The 18,017-nt window shown below is 46.2% G+C and overlaps 1 protein-coding gene across 1 annotated transcript in view; it reads right to left on the bottom strand.

Moving 5' to 3' along the window:
* LOC147902798 (uncharacterized) overlaps positions 1–18,017 on the bottom strand; it is a 281,519-nt gene that overhangs the window by 262,126 nt on the left and 1,376 nt on the right. Inside the window, exons 3-4 of the mRNA XM_087374222.1 lie at positions 12,188–12,271; positions 7,778–7,848 (exon numbers count right to left, since the gene is read on the bottom strand). Of these exons, the coding sequence (XP_087230348.1) occupies positions 7,778–7,848; positions 12,188–12,271 (155 nt within the window). The remainder of the gene's footprint in view (positions 1–7,777; positions 7,849–12,187; positions 12,272–18,017) is intronic.

Below are 18,017 nucleotides of genomic sequence, written 5' to 3' on the forward strand. Positions count from 1 at the left end.
TAAACCATCAATTTGCCTTTGGAACTGAATTTGCAAAACCCCCTTTTTTCATTCCCAAATTATCTCATGATGTTAATGAAGGAGAAATAGGGCATCCTTTCCCTGCACCTGGTGTAATTCTTGATGATGGATGACCATCATGTGGGTGGCACCTACTGACTGTATAATGTACCCGTCCATGCAAAGGTGTCGTCCACCAAGAAGTGACCATATGCAGTGATCACTTGGTCCAAGCAGCCTGCATAGCTCATACTCTAAGCTCTTTGAATAAGCCCCAATACAAACTTGGCTGGGCCTTTGAATGGCTCATACCCTGAGCTCTTTGAATAAGTCCAGTCCCCATACGAACTTGATTGGGCCTTGGAGTTGGTTCATGGGCTTTGCAACTCTTCAAGCCTTACTTGTCATATGGTACTTGGGCTCTACAACTCTTTGGTCCTTCCTTTTAGTTGATTGGATTTCAGAATGGTTTCCCCTTTACCTTATGCATGGTTGTAGGCTCATGAACTTTAGTGACTCTAATCTTATGATTATTTAGTTTGTTGCATGTAATAGATCTACTTATATACCTAAGGGACTGCAATATGCAAGAACTCAGCATCTTATATGCCTCCTTTCGTGACTCTAATCTTATGATTATTTAGTTTGTTGCATGTAATAGATCTAGTTATATACCTAAGGGACTGCAATATGCCTAAAAAGAACTCAGCATCTTATATGCCTCCTTTCGAATTTCTCAAAAATCTTTAGACATAGGGTTAGCAACCTCTGCATCATTAAGGCGCTCCATGTGGGCCAAAGTGTAGATGTCAATGTAAAAAATGTGCTTGTGTGAAGGGCCCCTGGCTGGTGCGAAGACTTCTGAAAAGAGATACGTAAAGAGATGATCAAGATCCTCCTTCTCAACATCACTCTTTGCCCTACGGCAATGCCTCAATGTTGAAAGGTGACGAAAGGAGGTGTACTATACTTAGAGCTCAGCCATGGTGGGAGGAAAAACATTTAGAGGATTGATTTGGGTAACCCATGAAAACATACCATTGGCAAAAGAAAAACATATTGTGTACCTAAAACCAGCCTTGGAGAAATCCTAAGGGCAGTGAACAGATAACAACAAGCAAATACCTAACTTTCAGCCATACAGAAAAATATCCCAACACACCAAATAATTCCAGACTCAATATTTAGGAGCTCCGTTGCCCCTGTCTGCACTAGACACCAAATTGGCCCTAATTAGCGCCACTTTTGGTATTTCTTTATCTTTTATTCACAAGGCAACAAAAATACAATAAAAGCACTCTCATGCATCCATCCAAAAGCAACCAATTGAATAACCCGTTCACAGGCACTTCCATCCTGCTATGCAAACAGTTTCAATTTCAGAAAGGCATCCCAGTCCAATGCAACATTCCATAGCGACCTTTCTTCCGTATCTGGCTGATAACTTCTAACCTGGCAGCTCCAAAGGAGTCCTGGCAGGAGAGAAAATCAGCCAAGTCTATCCTGGCAGCTCCAAAGGAGTCCTGGCAGGGCAGAGGCCAGCAAAACGGCCAACCCTGGCTGTTCCTCGCTCACAAAAGGGTAAGCTGCAGCAAGGCAAGAAATTCTGAAGGCTCTGAGGCAACCGTAGGGCTTCGGAGAGGCAAACAACTGATCAGAGGGCTCCGGAAACCCTGGAGCAGCAGCAAACAAGAAGGCGAATTGATTTGGGGCAGTTCTCAAGCTCCCTGACAGACGAAAATCAGCAGCAACAGCCCTGGAGAGGTAAAACGCAGCAAAAAGATTTCCTTCTAGCACCCTTCTGGCCCCTGACAGCCCAATCCTGAAAGACAAGTAGCAGTCTGGCACCCTGGAAGCCTGCAACAGTGATTTTGTCCAGTTCTGGTCGTTTGGAGCAGCTCAAACAAGTGCGAATTCTGAAAATGATCAGCCTGGTGACCCTGGAGTGGCCCTCGAAGCAACGAAATCAGTTCTGACAGCCCTGGAAGGAATGTGGCAGATGCTATTCAGCAGATCCTTCAGCCTGGAAGCAAATCAGCCTATCTAGAAGCTCCAAACAGCCTAGCAAAAGTGTGATTTGGTAGGCACCTGTCCTGGAAGGCTTCTGGGAAGATTGCGATTCAGTTATGGGGCTCTGGGAAGGCGTGGATAGCAGGCAGGCAGCAAAAACTACACAAGTGCCCTCCAAGCCCAATTTAGCCAAACGGATTTTTACCCCTCTCTAACCTTCAGATCCTTGCCTTGGGCCATGGAATTAATTGCACTGAAGTGTCCTTTAACAATTTTAATCAGCTGTAGGCTAGGGCAGTCCCCGTATATTCTTAAAGCTTAGAAATTCACATCCACTTGACAGTATCTAGAAAGATAGTGTTTGTGTTGCATCTTGAATTCACTTTTATGGAAGCCATGCTCAAAATTATGGAAGAAATTATTTATTGCCTTAGAGGAGAGACAATTCTCCAAGTTGCCAATCAAACCATGTTCAAATTTTTCATGAATAAGGGAGAGAGAGAAAGAAAGAAAGAAAGACAGAAATTTTATTAAAGGTCCACGGAAGGCCATACATGGCCTATGGGACACAAAATCATCCGAAAGGAAAATACATCATCAACGATGCGCCAACTAGGTGGCCTCATCGTAATACCGCTAAGATGCCAAAAATGGCTACAAAAATCCTAGATACAAAATGAAATGAAATAGAGTACCAAAATTGCCTAGATACAAAATGTAAAATATGAAATATGAGGAACATCGTCTTCCCTAAGGGGTCTGTGATCCAAAGAAATGATGGAAGTCATGGCCATCGACCATGCCTCCTGCCATGAGTGTGAAGATCTGGGCAAGTGTCAAATGGGCTGCTGGCGGTGCCAAGTCTCCATGGAGCAATCTCCTCCGAAAATCTGCCATCATCCTCCGTCGTCTAGAAATAAAGCGACGGGTACGGCCTCTGTGTAAGATCATCCTGCGGTGCTGCCGGATCATGTCATATGTACATCCTCGGGGTGGAACCATCGGTGCTCTCTGGCAAGATGGGCTATCTCTGTGCTCATGGTCCTGCGCCTCGTCCTGCTCCTCATGAATAACCAGGTCTCTGGCAGGGATGCGACGGTGCTCTCTGAGGAATCTCTCTCTGTATCTGGTGATCTCCCTGATGAACAACGCTAAGCAATACTGATCCTCATACTCCATAATCCGAGAGAGAGGTCCAAATCCTTGCCTAAATAAACAGTGAAATCTGCCACGGATCTCATAATATAAAGGGCATCTGCAAACAAAGTGCTCCTCAGTCTCCACCTCCCCCATAGTGCAACAAGGGCATATCCTAGTCTCTCGCCTGGGTCTATGTCCGGTAGCTGTACGACGCATCCTGCCGGCCTCAACGTCTAATCTGTGGGAAGATACCCTGAGCTGGCCCAAGGCAATCCTGAGTGAGTGCGACATATGAACGCCGATATATCCTGGGGATATGATGAAGCCATCCTCTGAAATCCTGAGAAAATGGTCACGATATGTGGCCATCTTCGTAGGAAGCTCCGTGGGATGAACCCAAGTACGAAACGTGTGTAGCTGCAACAAATCTGCCCTGATAACCTGGCTGAGCTCATGTCGAGTGAGAGGGAGGCGAGGGGCATCTATGCTGTATCGAAATGGTGGCAGCCTATCCATATCCAAGCCCAGCGAGGTGAGCCATGTGGAGAGTGTGTGGTACCAACAAAAAGTATGACCTCTCTCCGCTAACATCTGCGAGGATGTCAGTGCTAGCCACGGTAATCGTGCTCTGCCTGCTGCTGAGTCTCCGAGCGCCCTGATCCTATGCAAGTACGTAACTGACTGAAATGCTGCATCTAGCGCTAGGGGTGTAGCTCCGAACTCTGGGAACGTAATCTGATGCGGTACCGTGGGCTTCGCTCTGATCAATCTGGAGAACATGATGATCTGTAACCTCTCTACTCGTCTCCAATCTGCAACCCTGAGATCTCCTGCCCAAAAGGGGCTAGCATACATGACTGCAGGTCTCAGCAGCGTATCAAAAAGTAAGGACTTCGTGTCGGGATGCTGAAAATGTGACTGTGCACACTGCCTCTCGAGAAGAGCCAAGGCGGCATACCCTCTACTGATCCTATCTCGTGCTGCATGCGTCATGGTGAAGACTGGACCTCTAAATGTGGCACCCAAATATGTATACTCCCTAACTAGCTCCACCTCCTGCCCATCAAATGTGAAAGAGAACTCGCCTCTCCTATAAACCTGGTATGACGTGTTGAAGACCATGACTTTGGTCTTCCCAAGGTTTACAGACAACCCTCTGTCCTGACAAAAGCTGTGGAGTGCATGGAGATGTGCCTGTAAACCCTGCTGGGAGGAAGAAATAAGAACCACGTCATCTGCATAGAGGAGAATCGGTATCATGGATCCTGCCAGTAAAGAACCTGTACCACCCATCGTCTGTATGTACATCTCTAACTCATCGATATAGAGACCAAAGAGTGTCGGAGACAAAGGACACCCCTGCTTCACCCCTATCGTACTACGTACTTCCGCCGACAGCCCCGCCCGTGTCCTGACTCTACCTGTGACTCTCTCATACAAGGCCATGATCGCCCATTGAATCTCCCCATTGAATCCCAAGTCACGAAGTCGCTGGAAGAGTCTGAAACGCGGCACAGTGTCAAATGCCTTTCTGAAGTCCACGAAGCAACAATAGAGCCGTTGCTTACGTGACTTCGCCTCCTCAATCAAAGCTCAGAGAGAGAGAGAAAGAAAGCTCAGAGGAAAGAGAGAAAGTTCTCAAATTATGTCAAAAAGGGAGTTCAATGATGTTGATGATCCATGGGATGATGTTGCATGGTGATCAAGTCGAGTTGCTCATGTTCTGATATCTGGCTGAAAACCCAAGGGCTTGTTGCGTTGAAGATGAAACATTTCACCTGGTTGTTTTGTGAGGGCAGCTGCCCATAGTGATTCCCAAATTTAGCCAGCATCCCTCCTTGCTAGTTTGCATATTGTTTGAAGTGGCACTTGGTGCTACTATGTCTTGCTCCTTGGGCACTTGGTCCTCCTATGTCACCTAGTTCTAATGTGGCGGCTATGAACCTAGTAGTGAAGAACACATGGTAGAAGGGGAAGTGTAATACCTAGGAAGAGTAACCTTCACAATTTTTGGCTAATAGATCTTCTTGTGGGACATGGAGAGGATGAGAAGACACGACATCAAGGAGAAAGGGACAAATTACAGAAGGCCTAGGGAGGCTGGGGGATGTTTTAGCCCCTACAAGGAGGGATAATCCAACCACTACATCAAGGTTAAGGTTGCCTCTAGGAGAACAAATAGCAGATTGAGGACGTACAATAGGCGGACAAACAAGGCTGCCTACATACAAACAATCAGTAGCTTGTGAATGGACACAAGGCAGCCAAAAGCAAGGTCTATGGGTGGAGAACCCATGGCAAAACATACTATGTCTTGCAAGCGAAAAGCAAGAAGCCAAGCGACACCCAAAAGCACAATGGATGGTAAAACTCCAAAAGCAAGGCAACAAGCGAGAGGCCGCTTGGCAGCCAAGCCTTAGCAAAGACATATGGAAACCATAGTTGGACGATTGGCTAAATGGATCGTTATGTCACGAGGCACAAGTAGTGTGCAACAAGACACGTTCCAGCCAAAGAGCAGTAGTTGATGATAATACAGCCACAGCACAGTGGTCAGGGGTAGCTCTACCCTACAACAGAGGAATAGATCTCTTACAAATAGTCACTTTGAGGATGAACATCCAAGGAGAGGTGGAGAGGAAGTGGCCAGCCCCAATGAAGAGGAGGAAGCAATCCATCCAACCAATGGGAAAGTATTCCACCTAAAAACTGAAAGGGGATAGAGCGGCCAAGGGTTAGACTTGGAGGGAAACACCATTTCTGGGTAATACCATTATGTGGATAGCACGGAAAAGAGCCACCACTGTTGGAGTAAGGAGGAACTGGTGAGAGTGGATTGAGTGTCGAGAAGGAGACAAGCAAGCTGAGCTACAAGCTCAGCCACATTGAATCAAGAGAGGCATTGCAATGCAGGAAAGTCTTGGCTAGTCTTATGGAATTTCAGTTTCTCTCTATTGTGTCACTTTACATTGGTTGTGTCAACAAGTCCCTCATAGCTTAGTGTGGATTTCATGACCTCCTTGCATAAGCAGACCTATGCTGGCAGAAATGCTTCCACAAGTGTATCGACCCACCCCTTCGGATGTGAGATCCAAAATCCCCTAGTTCTCCTCTTTTTTTCATAGGAAATGTGTGTTGTCAATATAATATGTATTCCTACATGATCATACCTTTCCCCAATAGTTTAAAAAAAAGACAATGAAGCAAAGAGAGAAATGGGAGAACTCATTCACTGGAACATTAAATGTCTACTGCGGGGCAATGTCAAGGGTAGAGTTTTAAGGGAGTAAAAGTGGAGAGAACCAAAGAGCAACGACAAAGTGCTAGGCTAAGCGTATGTCCGAGCCACCTTTGGCCGAAGGTACCTGCGAGCCATCTTTGGTGCAAAGTTATGTCCAATCACCTTTGGGAGAGCAAGATGAAGAATGGACCTAGACCACAAGAGGATGAAGCAAAAGCCCAGATTAGGAGCAGGACCACCTTAGAGCCACTTCTGAGCTCAACAAGGAGAAGTGAGGAATCATCCCAAGAAGGAAACTGAGCATCTCACAGTGAAAGAGGGAGCACTGCATCTCAATAGCATGAAAAGCAGTCACAGCATCTCTGACGATAGTCAAAGTATCATTCTAGAAGGCCTTATTACCAACAGACAAAGCCAAGGAACCAGAAGCTACCGGCTTGAACCAGAAGCTACCAAGCCGTTTAAGCATTGACGGCTCACTGGAGGATGAGAATGAGACTTCACAGGAGATGTCACAACCAGCAAATGGAGGCAGGAAGAATTTCTCATCCAATGCAAGAAGGCTGCATTGACTGTGACCCGTTGACACTAAGTATGTTTTTTAGTGAAAAACGGAATCAATGCATTTGGGGTGAGAGAAAGAGTGCAGTGAGCTATGAGCCCTTCCATTGAAAGAGGATATTTCAAAGCAAGATCGAAAGTTTTTCTCTCTACTGTCTTGCTTTAATGTTTAATTGTTGTTCATTTGACCATTAATTTGAGAGTCACAAAATGGAGCACTACTAGGTACACAAATGATGACACACGTCACTGCACAAGCAGCCTAGTGTAGTGGCAATACTGCAAGCATCATCCAGCCCGTTCGAAAAAAGACCAAATGAAAGTCAACTTTGAAAGAAACGCAGAGTTGCGTAAAAGAAAAAATCACGGCAAGCTCAAGTCCATTGCATGAAGAAAGTTGTCTACAAGACATGTTTCCCCCTGAAAGAGGTGCTTTTCATGGAAACAAAAAATGGGATGCAATTAAAAAACATGTATTACACTTTTGAAAGAACTCTCTCTTTTCGTATCATATAAGCTGCAAATCCCTTGCAAAACATGTGTACATCTCATCTCGAAAAAGGAAATATCAAAGCTATGAAGATACTTTAATAAGAAAAGTCTATTACAAACAAGTTATGAGATTACAATTTGATGTTTGTAGGATGAAGAAAGAGCCAAGTGACTCTGTGCTTGTTCCAAGGCTTTACAATATACAAGGCAACAAGAATCAATGATAATTAGGTACCTCAATCCCTTCATTAGATTGATAGTCTTGTCATCAAAGGAACTTCAAAGAAACCAATTAATAGAGGAAAGAGTAGATAAACGGAGAGAGAAACTTACGTTGCATGTAAGACATCACAGGCATGTCGAAAATTGTGATAAGGCACATTTGCCCGGTATTGGCCCATTATCTAGATCACATAAATGAAAACGTTCACCTTTCTATTTCCAAATCTGATGCATTAAAGTACATACCCGCATGATCAAGAAACATTTAGCATAACTATTGTGATTTGTAGTTTACATTGAAAGTTTCTATCAATTCTGTCATCATAATGAAAGAAAACTTAACCTGTTGTTCACTGAAGAATGAAAGAGACAAGTAAACATGACTTAGAAAGAACCCGGACCTGAACATAAGGTATTTCTTAATGGTAGGTCAATCTTGAGAACTGTATGCATGCGACATAAGCAAGAAACAAAGCCACTCCTCCAAATTGGTAGCATATTCAAAGGGGGATGAACAATAAATGAATACAGCTAGATTAGCCATCTGAGTCCGTGAAAACTGATAAATGAATACAGGCTCCGTGTGGGCCCATCTAGGTTCCATCCACAGTCCTGGTGTCCATGGAGCATGTCTAAGACCAGCTGCTTCTGTCCTCAACTCATGTCTGTAGGGCATACTAGGTGCCTGTCCCCTAGATGCTGCAATAATGGTCCCCCTGATGGGGCGGGTGTTCACGCTGTCCAGTCTACTATTTACCTGGCGTGCCTGAAAGTCAGGGTCTCGTTCTCGACGTTCCCGACCATCTCCTCGCCTTTGAAGAAGAAGTTTGTGATCACGTGCTGTCTATGGACGTCGTGTCCCATGGTGGATCTGATAAGTCTATACCTAATTTGGGCAGGGTTGGCCTGGTCTGGTCGGTGATCACTGACCATGTCGGCCTGGTCAGGGCAGTGTACTGCCTATATAAGTAGGGCACACAGCCCGTATTCTTCATCCCAATGAAGCGCTTTCCAGAAGGCACGCAAGAACAGAGATAGGGTGACTTCCTTGGCTACCAGAATTCAGTTTTGCACAGTCTGATCACGCTATCCTTTTGCCCTCCTTGGCTACCAGAATTCAGTTTTGCACAGTCTGATCACGCTATCCTTTTGCCCAGCAGTTCACTGGATGACATTTCTGCCACTCTTGTGGTTTCTATAAACTGAGTATATTTAGAAGTGCTTGTGCTGCTCTATCTCTCTGTTCATTTACAGTTTGTAGGTTCAGTTTCTTTGTGCAACTTGAAGTGTTTGGAAAGAGTTTCCTAGATCTATTCATGTGCTAGAGGTTCAAGCATTTAGGCCTCTATTTCTAACACTGCTGCCATGTGGGCAGCAAGCTGGTTGCCACATGGGCAACACACTGATGACATGCAAGACATTTAAAATTCTGTGTTGGTGAAAGGTGCATCAAGAGATATCTCATGTCTAGACTCACCAAAAAAGGAACTCTTTTCCAAATCCTCACCTGTCAAGGATAACACACTCCTCTATGAGAACAGAGCCATAGCTGTCCTTCTTAGGTTAATTTTAGGGCAGCCACATGGGCCACCCTGGTCAGCACATATGGCTGCCATTAGGCACCGGTTTAGGGCTGGCTATGAGCCCACTGTATGGGCAGAAGGGCTGGGAGGACCCCGGCAATAGGTGCCTGCAAAGAGTGGAGGGGGGGGGCTGGGTCAGCTGCTGGACAGCGCCCACAGGGCCTGGTCATCTGGTCTGCAGTATCCCAGTGTGAGGTCAGACAACCAGGCAAGTTCGTGAAGGATCTTGTGCCCTATGTAAAGGCCCCTTTGGAGGGGCAAAGCAGTTCATTCAGCAAGTGGTCCTGGCAGTCAGCCAAGGACAGTTACCAGAGTGCAGACCAACAGTGAGTTGAGAGCATCTAGTGGTGCATAGGACAGCAGCAAGCATACTATGCAAGAGTGCTCACCCTACAGCAGCTACAGAGGCATGCAGCTGTTCAGGAGGAGTTTGCAGAAAGGTGGTGCAGCATACAGTGCCATCTACGTGTCTACCTCAGCCAACATATGCTGCAGGTGTTGGTACATATTTTGGATAGGTTTTGTACTTGCTGTACATCTGTGTTCTCACTCCTGGTCTGAAGTGTCATCTATCTACTTGTGTGCACATGTTAAGAGATATTAAGAGGTAGTAGTATCTGAGCATATCTTCCACATTAGGATGACTTGTCCTCAGTGAGTGATGCAAGGTCTTTGGTCCTCTAAGCATGTGTCTAGAGTAGGACACATAGTTGAGGTGTGCTTTCCATTGAAGTTGCATCTACATCAATGTTCCCCCTTGGTTTAAAATTCTTCCGTTGTTATCCCATTGTTATTCCATTTGAAGTTGCATCTACATCAATGTTACCTTTTGGTTTAAGATTCTTCCATCGTTATTCCATTTGAAGTTGCATCTACATCAATGTTCCCCTTTGGTTTAAGATTCTTCCGTTCTTATTCTTCCTTTGTTATTCCATTCTTCCATTGCATGACAGGTCTAGCTAGGTATCAATGTGTGAGGGCAAAAGCCTATATTCTCCAACAGCTGAGCTAAACACTTTGCCACAGATGGCCCACCATGATACTCCTGTAGTTGCAAGTGTCCATAAGATTTTCTGCCTGAGTGATAGTGTTGATGGTCCATGTTGTGGCAAAGATTTTACAAAAATGCCTCATTGAAGAGTTTAACTATGATTGGCGCATGTATTTTCCAACCATGGGTTAGGAGTTCCGCTTGCAATAGAATGGCTTTACTTTCTGTAGCTTTTTCATGACATCTCTTACAAGGGAAGTGATAAGAACTAAGAAACTGCCAACACGAGGAATGTCATTGGATATCAGGTGCAAACGGGAATTGGTGTGAGAAACAACAGGAGAAGAAGAGGAAGATTTTATTGGGGGTCCTATCCTGCAATGTGTCATGGCACATGAATTGCACGATAATACATATGATGACTCACTTCATGCATAGTTTGGCTTGGTCTTGCTTCATGGCACATGAATTGCACAATAATATATATGATGACTCAATTCATGCATAGTTTAGCTTGGTCATACTTCATGCCTATCTTGCTCCTTATGACACAGTTTCAACAGTATGAAGGGATGGGCCCGTGTCTTCAATAGGGTTAGACTATATAAAAAAAGGACTACGAGCATGTATAAACAATAGCTCCCCTGTAACTGCCTGTATGATACATGTTGCACATGGAATTAGGACAGGCATAGTTAAATCGGTAGAACACATGTTTTGCAAGTATGAATTCATCAGTTCAAGTCCGACTATCTCCATTCATATACAGATTAGAAGCACCACCAGCAGACACAATAGGGGATACCATGTACGCAAGCAACCTGTGGTTTCACAAAAGCACTAGTAACAGAGAGGTCAGCCATGCATGGGATGCTGAAAATGTGGTATGCTATCCCACCCCCAAACTTGAGTGATACAGATCTAGAGCTTTATTTTACAAAGCCACTCCACCAAGGAGTTGAGAAGCTCACAAAGCGGAAGCTACATGATAAGATTACCACGCATAAGCTAGTGGATGCACTTTCAGATGCAGTCGTTTGGATGTGGTAAATTCGTTTGAGCGCAGATGACAGGTGACTCAGAATATGAAGGAGATGTGCATGCACAATCGCTTTGCATGGTTTACACAATCATTGCAACTAGCTCATCATTGCATGACATCCACGGTGGCACAGACAGGTATTGCATTGTACACAATGACTTTACAAAGCATGAAAAAGTTATCTTAAACAGAGAAGCTCAAATTTCAGATCCCACTATGCATGCCAGCTTTGAAATTATGTGAACAAAAAGAAATTGTAGGCGGCCTCTTTCGACACATTGCCACAGGAAAAGGATGAGTTGGCAAAACCAATTCAGGTAGATGAAATTCACTCACTAGAGCATCACTTGTTGCTTCCCAAGTATTGACAGACAAAGCAAAACAGAACGCTGCTGTTTTTTCTGCTGAAGCAGTTTCTTCATAGCAGAAAACCAAATCACAGCTTGAGCAAGAGAGGATGCAAGCAGAGGTTCCATGGAAAACAGAACTCGAAAAAATAAATTCAACCTCATAAAAATAAGCTACTAATAACGTGCTCATAGAAAATTAATGCCTAAGCTACTAATCAGATGGAGATGCCATGAACACATTCAAACAAAAACTATACAACATAAAAAATCTGTGTTTCCTGGCATCACAAACATTGTCTTGAAAAAACAGAACCGAAAGTAATTTTGTTTCAAGCTATTACATTTACATTGCCATTTTGTGTTGCATGTTCGTGCACACACACAACAATAGAGAGCTGTTTGTTAAAGACTATATTTTTGCTAATTTACCTGTATGTTTTGTAATCAAAACTGCAGTCTGAAATTCCAGTGTTACTTCTTAAAATTGTATTTCTTTTCCCTGAAACTGCAAAGGAAAATCCTGGCAGACTGACTGAAGAGATGTTTGGAACTTACTGAGGTGATGAAGCAAAAAAATTTGCTTGTATCCAAAGGCAGAGCATCAAAGAGTCCAAGGTCTTGAAATATTCTCTCCACCATCTGTAATATAGAGATGGGACTTATAATTGTGAACTGTGAAATTAAAGCATATGTTACACTTTTATTCAGATTTAAAAACCATGGTCTGTATGTTGATCATCTTCCCAGATCACATCAAAGGTCCTCCTTTCAAAAAAAAAAAACGAAAGATCATTGGTCCACAGGAATAGGAGGCCCTTCCCTCTTCTTTGCACTGCCTATGAGATCCTCACCAAGGCAATGAGCCTGAGACTCCCAAATCAAGCACGGGGTACCTGCATGGAGAGGCCATTATCACAATGTAGATTGTGTAAGAGGACACTGGTTCAGACAATTAGGCCTGCTTGAGCCCAAACCACGTGCTTCAGGGTCCCAGTGTGCCTCCCAAAGAGGGTGACCCTCCCACAGCTAGTTGCCACTGTGCATGGTCAAGTCATCTACTTGGCTGCAAGTCAATCGGTCATTGCTAGCCCTACCACCAAGCCACTCTAAACCTTTGCCATCATACCATAGCCAGAGAGTGGTCATTTGTGATATCTTGGTGCAACATGACGGGCTCTAGCTAGAGTACACCATCCACCCCTAGGTTGCAAAACACAAGGGCACTCTGTCACTATCTGGAGTGTAGTAGCAGACTCTACGCAGGCTCTGATCTAGAAGAACTGTCCCTGCCAATGTCCTTGTCCCATGACATGATCATGTCCCTTGTCAAAATATTAATGCCATGGAGTCTCATAACCATTGAGAGCCGGAGAGACAGTCCCTACTCAGTTCAGAGCAGCTCTTGGAAGATGCCAGTTCGACTACAGAAGGCCTTCCACAGTTCGGGTCTACACCGGCTAGGTTACAGCATCTACGTCAGCATTCCCTATAGCCTCTACATCAGCATTTATTCCTCAGTAGCCTCACAGCAAAAGTTATTCATAGCCCGGCATTTAAAGGGGCTCATTTTTGTATTCAGACATTTGCAGCATTCATATTAGTGTTTGCACATTGCATTGCATACCAAGTTGTGTGTCTTCTGTCAGATTGGCATTCTCTTCTCTCTCTCTCTCTCTCTCTCTCTCTCTCTCTCTCTCTCTCTCTCTCTCTAGGCATTTTTGGTACTCTATTTCATTTCATTTTGTATCTAGGATTTTTGTAGCCATTTTTGGCATCTTAGCTGTATTACGATGAGGCCACCTAGTTGGCGCATCGTTGATGATGTATTTCCCTTTCGGATGATTTTGTGTCCCATAGGCCATGTATGGCCTTCCGTGGACCTTTAATAAAATTTATTTATTTATTTCTTTCTTTCTCTCTCTCTCTCCGTCCCCACCTGCAGCTCTCTCCCCGCCGCCCTGCAGCTCCACCCTCCCGCCGCTCTGCAGCTCCACCCTCCCACCGCCCTCCAGCTCCTCCCCCCAGCCTGCAGCTCCACACTGCCGCCCTGCAGCTCCTGCCCTCCCGCCACCTCTCCTGCTTACCCCCCTCCGCTCCTGCTTGCGCACACCCCCCCCGGCTGCTTCGCCACTCTGCCCGTACCTTGGTTGCACCGCCACACCCCCGCCCCCCCCCCCCCAAAACTAACCTAACCCGCGAAGCAAGCCTACTCCCCCCGGCAGCTAACCTACCCCCCGCAACTAACATCCCCCCCCCCCCCGGTGCTGCTGTTGCTGCCTTTTGTGCAGCAGCCCCCCACCATGCCTCTTCATTGAACCCCCCCCCGGGAGTGCCATGGAGGGGGTCCTCGCGCTCCCGCTTTTGCTCCGGTTCCCACCTCTTACCCCCCTGTACTAGAGCCCGGTACAAAGAAAACATCGAGAAGTTAGTCCAAGAGAAATGGGAAAGGGAGAACGAGATAAAGAGACGGACAAAAACAAGAAGGATGACAACAACAACAACAACAACAACAAAAAAAACAGCAAACACAACTGAAACTTGAGGATGTGAACACGTGCTACAATCGAAGTGGACTTGGGGTTGACAGCACAGCAAAGGTGGGATCCACATCAGCTTCAGTCTCTGCCTCTACCTCTACTTCAGCCCCCGCTTCAGCTTCAGTCTCAGTTTCAGCCCCTGCTACATCCTCATCCTCAGCTTCAGCCCCAGTTTCAGCTGTAGCCCCTACATCCACAGCTACAGTTATTGTCAGGGACATACCTTTGACATCGACCTCCTCGGGGTTGTTATAGATTTCATCCCTCCCTTCTTCTCTCGTTACAGCGCTCTCACTGATTATGACATCTACTTCGGGGGTGTCATACACTGCTCCGAATTACGCCTCCGACCTCTCTCTCTCCTCTCCCTCTCAATCAGCTTGCGCTCCCATACCCCGTTGGGATTGCCTCATCTATGCTAGTGTCATCTCCATATTTTATCCAGCTCACCCAGTCACCACCTAGCTTCTACCCCCATCCCCAGACCTTCCAGTCGCAGCTAGGACACGGATGGGCTGACTCACCAGAGGCTTGGGAGACCTTGCTTATGGAGGTACACAGTATCCATGAGCGCGAGGTGGAGCTGACACGCTTTGCACAGGAGCAGATCCGCTTCACCCAGAAGCAGGGCCGTGTCATACAAGAGCAGGCTCGGACTATTCGGGACCAGGCTGATCTCATTCAGGGACTCAGACAGGATATCTCGCAGCTCCAACAGCAGGTCACCGCCATACACACAGTCCCAGGAAGCACTCCAGACGTTGAGGCACAAATTACAAGCATGCAATCTGTAATTGAGGATACTTCCAGATGGGTTGACGTGGCCAAACGGGAACCTGCGAGGGCAACCGTTTCAACTACTCTCATGGAGCAGCAGCAGAGAGCCAATAAGGCTCTCAACATCAAAGTACGCAGGATCCCACGCACCGAGACTACATCAATGAACAGATGCGACGGCCTTCGTGGCCACTACGCTGAGTGTAGCTGAGCACAGGATCGAGAGGGCGTGGCGGGTGGGGAGAGACCCCAACCTAGAGCATCCCTTGATCATACGGTTTCACGATGCTCAGGCACAACTTTTGGCTTTACGACGCAGATCAGTTCTGCGAGATCAGCCAGCAATCTCCATAGATGAGGACCTCACCCCCCTCCACGTTGAGAGGCGCTCACTGTTGGAGCCGCGGGATCAAGCCCATAAGGATGGGAAGTGGGTAGTAGTACGAGATGGACAACTTCTTACAGGCCCCCATCGGGCATCAGCCCCGCCTCCCACATAGGGAGGCGGGGTCGATGAGACTCATATCTCCGAGACCTTATCCTGTACCATTTGGAACTATAATGATACCTTATGGTCAGAACTAAGGAACTTCTCAAAATCCTATACAGGTCGCGACATACACAGAGACACATCAGAGTCCACAGCGCCCACTACCAGTAGTCAGCGGATATACATGGGAGTCTGCCCACAAAGTTGAGACTAGGGACAAGGGGGAGTACGAGGGTCAGGAGGAGTAGCAGTTCTTTACAGATCCACCCTTTTGGGGACCATTTCAGTAGAGCAGTTTTCTAGGTTTCTTTGGATCCAGGTCCGACACATGGACAACCGGGGTCTGTTTGTTGCCATATGCTAAATGCCTCCCGAGATCTCTCTTGCTAGAGATATTCGAGATGAGGCTGAGACATCCCCATTTGCAGCCCTCTATCAGTCCATTGTTGACTTCTTGAGCCACGGAGAAGTCCCCCGAGAACAGGCGCCCACCAGGTACCACTCCTCGATTTCAGGGATAATTCCATTCTATTGCCAGACATTGACTTTGAGGGTGCAGGTATGCTACGTGTTTCGGCTGACAGACGAGGGCCGGTCACATCTTATGGTTGGGTAGGCCCTTTTCGATCTCGGCAGGATGCGTGATCTCATTATCTATAATGGTCTTAATAGATGACCCGCCTCAGGTGGTCTCACGTGCTTCCCACATGGGGGAGGCTCTAGCGTTGTTGATTACATCATGGGATCCCCTACCTTCACATCCCGCATCACTAATTTTGCTATAGCACCTCTCCCCCCCGGAGCTGATCATACCTACTTATTCTTTAGTATTTCCACTCCCCGTTGCATAGCACCTCCCATCCCACTGATTTCTTACTTCGCCTATAATGACATAAGCTTTGATCGCGATCACTCACCTATTTACTTGGGCCGTCTGTACATACTTCTCGCTTATATTGACTTCATACCCCTATTGGATCGCGCTGCCTTGATTACCCGCTTACTACACGGGGCTGTGCTTCACGCTTTCCCTCACACCACTCGCTCCACCCACCCACCATCACCCGGGATTGTACCTTGTAATAGCTTATACGATGATTAGTGTAAGGCTTTACACCGTCAGCTCAGATTCGCAGCCAAAAACAATCTTCCGAGCGAACCAGAGACGCTATGCGAGTATCGTCGACTAGTACATAGGAAGAAACTAGATTTCGTTCACCGAAACGAGGAATTACTGAACATTTTGTTTAGTAACAACTCTAAGAACTTTTGGCATAGATTTCTAGAGGAACGGTCCCCCTCACCTCTCACTGACACCCAGGTCTGGCATAATTATGCACGCACACTATATGACATCCCAAATTAGCCACTCCCTGGCCTCTTACATATACTACATCCCACTTCTTGCACCCTCTTCACTAAGGGGGGAGTGAAGGATGCTGTAATGAAACTTCATAATGGCCGAGCGAAGGATCATGAGGGGGGGCTATGCACTGAGTTCATTGCATATGGGATTAATCTCCTAGCCCCGATCTTAGCATTGCTCTTTAATGAAGTGGTTTGCTTGGGGTTTCCACGCACCTGGACCATTAACACTATCTCACCCATCCACAAGGTATGGGATCCCATGAGCCCGGAGAAATACGGGACCATTATGATTGGACACGTCATGTCCAAGATTTATGCATCAGTGCTTGATTCCGAGGTTAGTCGATTCGCAGAGTGTCGAGGACTTAAAGCAACAGGACAGGCTAGACTCCAGTGGGATCATGGGACCATGGATGCCATTCTCACGCTCAAGTGTATCATCGAGGAGGCGAGGGCATGGAAGCAGAGGGTTTACTGTTGCTTTGTGGACTTCCGCAAAGCATTTGATATGGTCCCGAGAGCCCGCCTCCTCCGGCACCTACAAGATTTGGGTTATGGCCAGGAGATCATTTGGGCTGTCATGGCACTTTACGAGAGAGTCTCAGGCAGAGTCCGGGCAGGGTCGGGGTGGACAGACAAGATCATGAGCACGATTGGGGTCAAACAAGGGTGTCCTTAATCACCTACCCTGTTTGGCCTCTACATTGACGAACTCGAGACAGTGATGCAATCATGGGGAGGGGGATGGATGCTCTCGATTGCACTCCTGCTTCAGTTCGGAGGAGTTCTTGGAAGGCGCCAGTTCAGCTACAAAAGGCCTTCCACAGTTCGAATCTGCACCAGCATAGGTTATGGCATCTACATCAGCATTCCCTGTAGCCTCTAAATCAGCATTTAGTCTTCAGTAGCCTCGCACATCAGGAGTCAGTCATAGCCCAACATCTAAAGCAGCTCATTTTTGTCTTCAAACATTCCCAACATTCATATTAGTAATTGCACATTGCATTGCATACCAAGTTGCATGCCTTGTGCCAGATTTGCATTCTCTTATCTCTGTCTCTCTCTCTACTATGTAGTCTTTAATTGCAGTTAGTCTAGGTTTGTTTAACTATGGGCAGAAGCCTCTATATGTTACAATCTTCCAAACTCTTATGTCTCAAGCTCACTACCTTTATTAATATCTCAAAATTCTTGGTAAGCTCAAAAGCATAAT

The sequence above is a fragment of the Dipteris shenzhenensis genome, chromosome 4 (assembly GCF_047967505.1).
Source record: "Dipteris shenzhenensis isolate YYH24624 ecotype China chromosome 4, Dip_SZ_1.0, whole genome shotgun sequence".
NCBI classification, from domain to species: Eukaryota; Viridiplantae; Streptophyta; class Polypodiopsida; order Gleicheniales; family Dipteridaceae; genus Dipteris; species Dipteris shenzhenensis.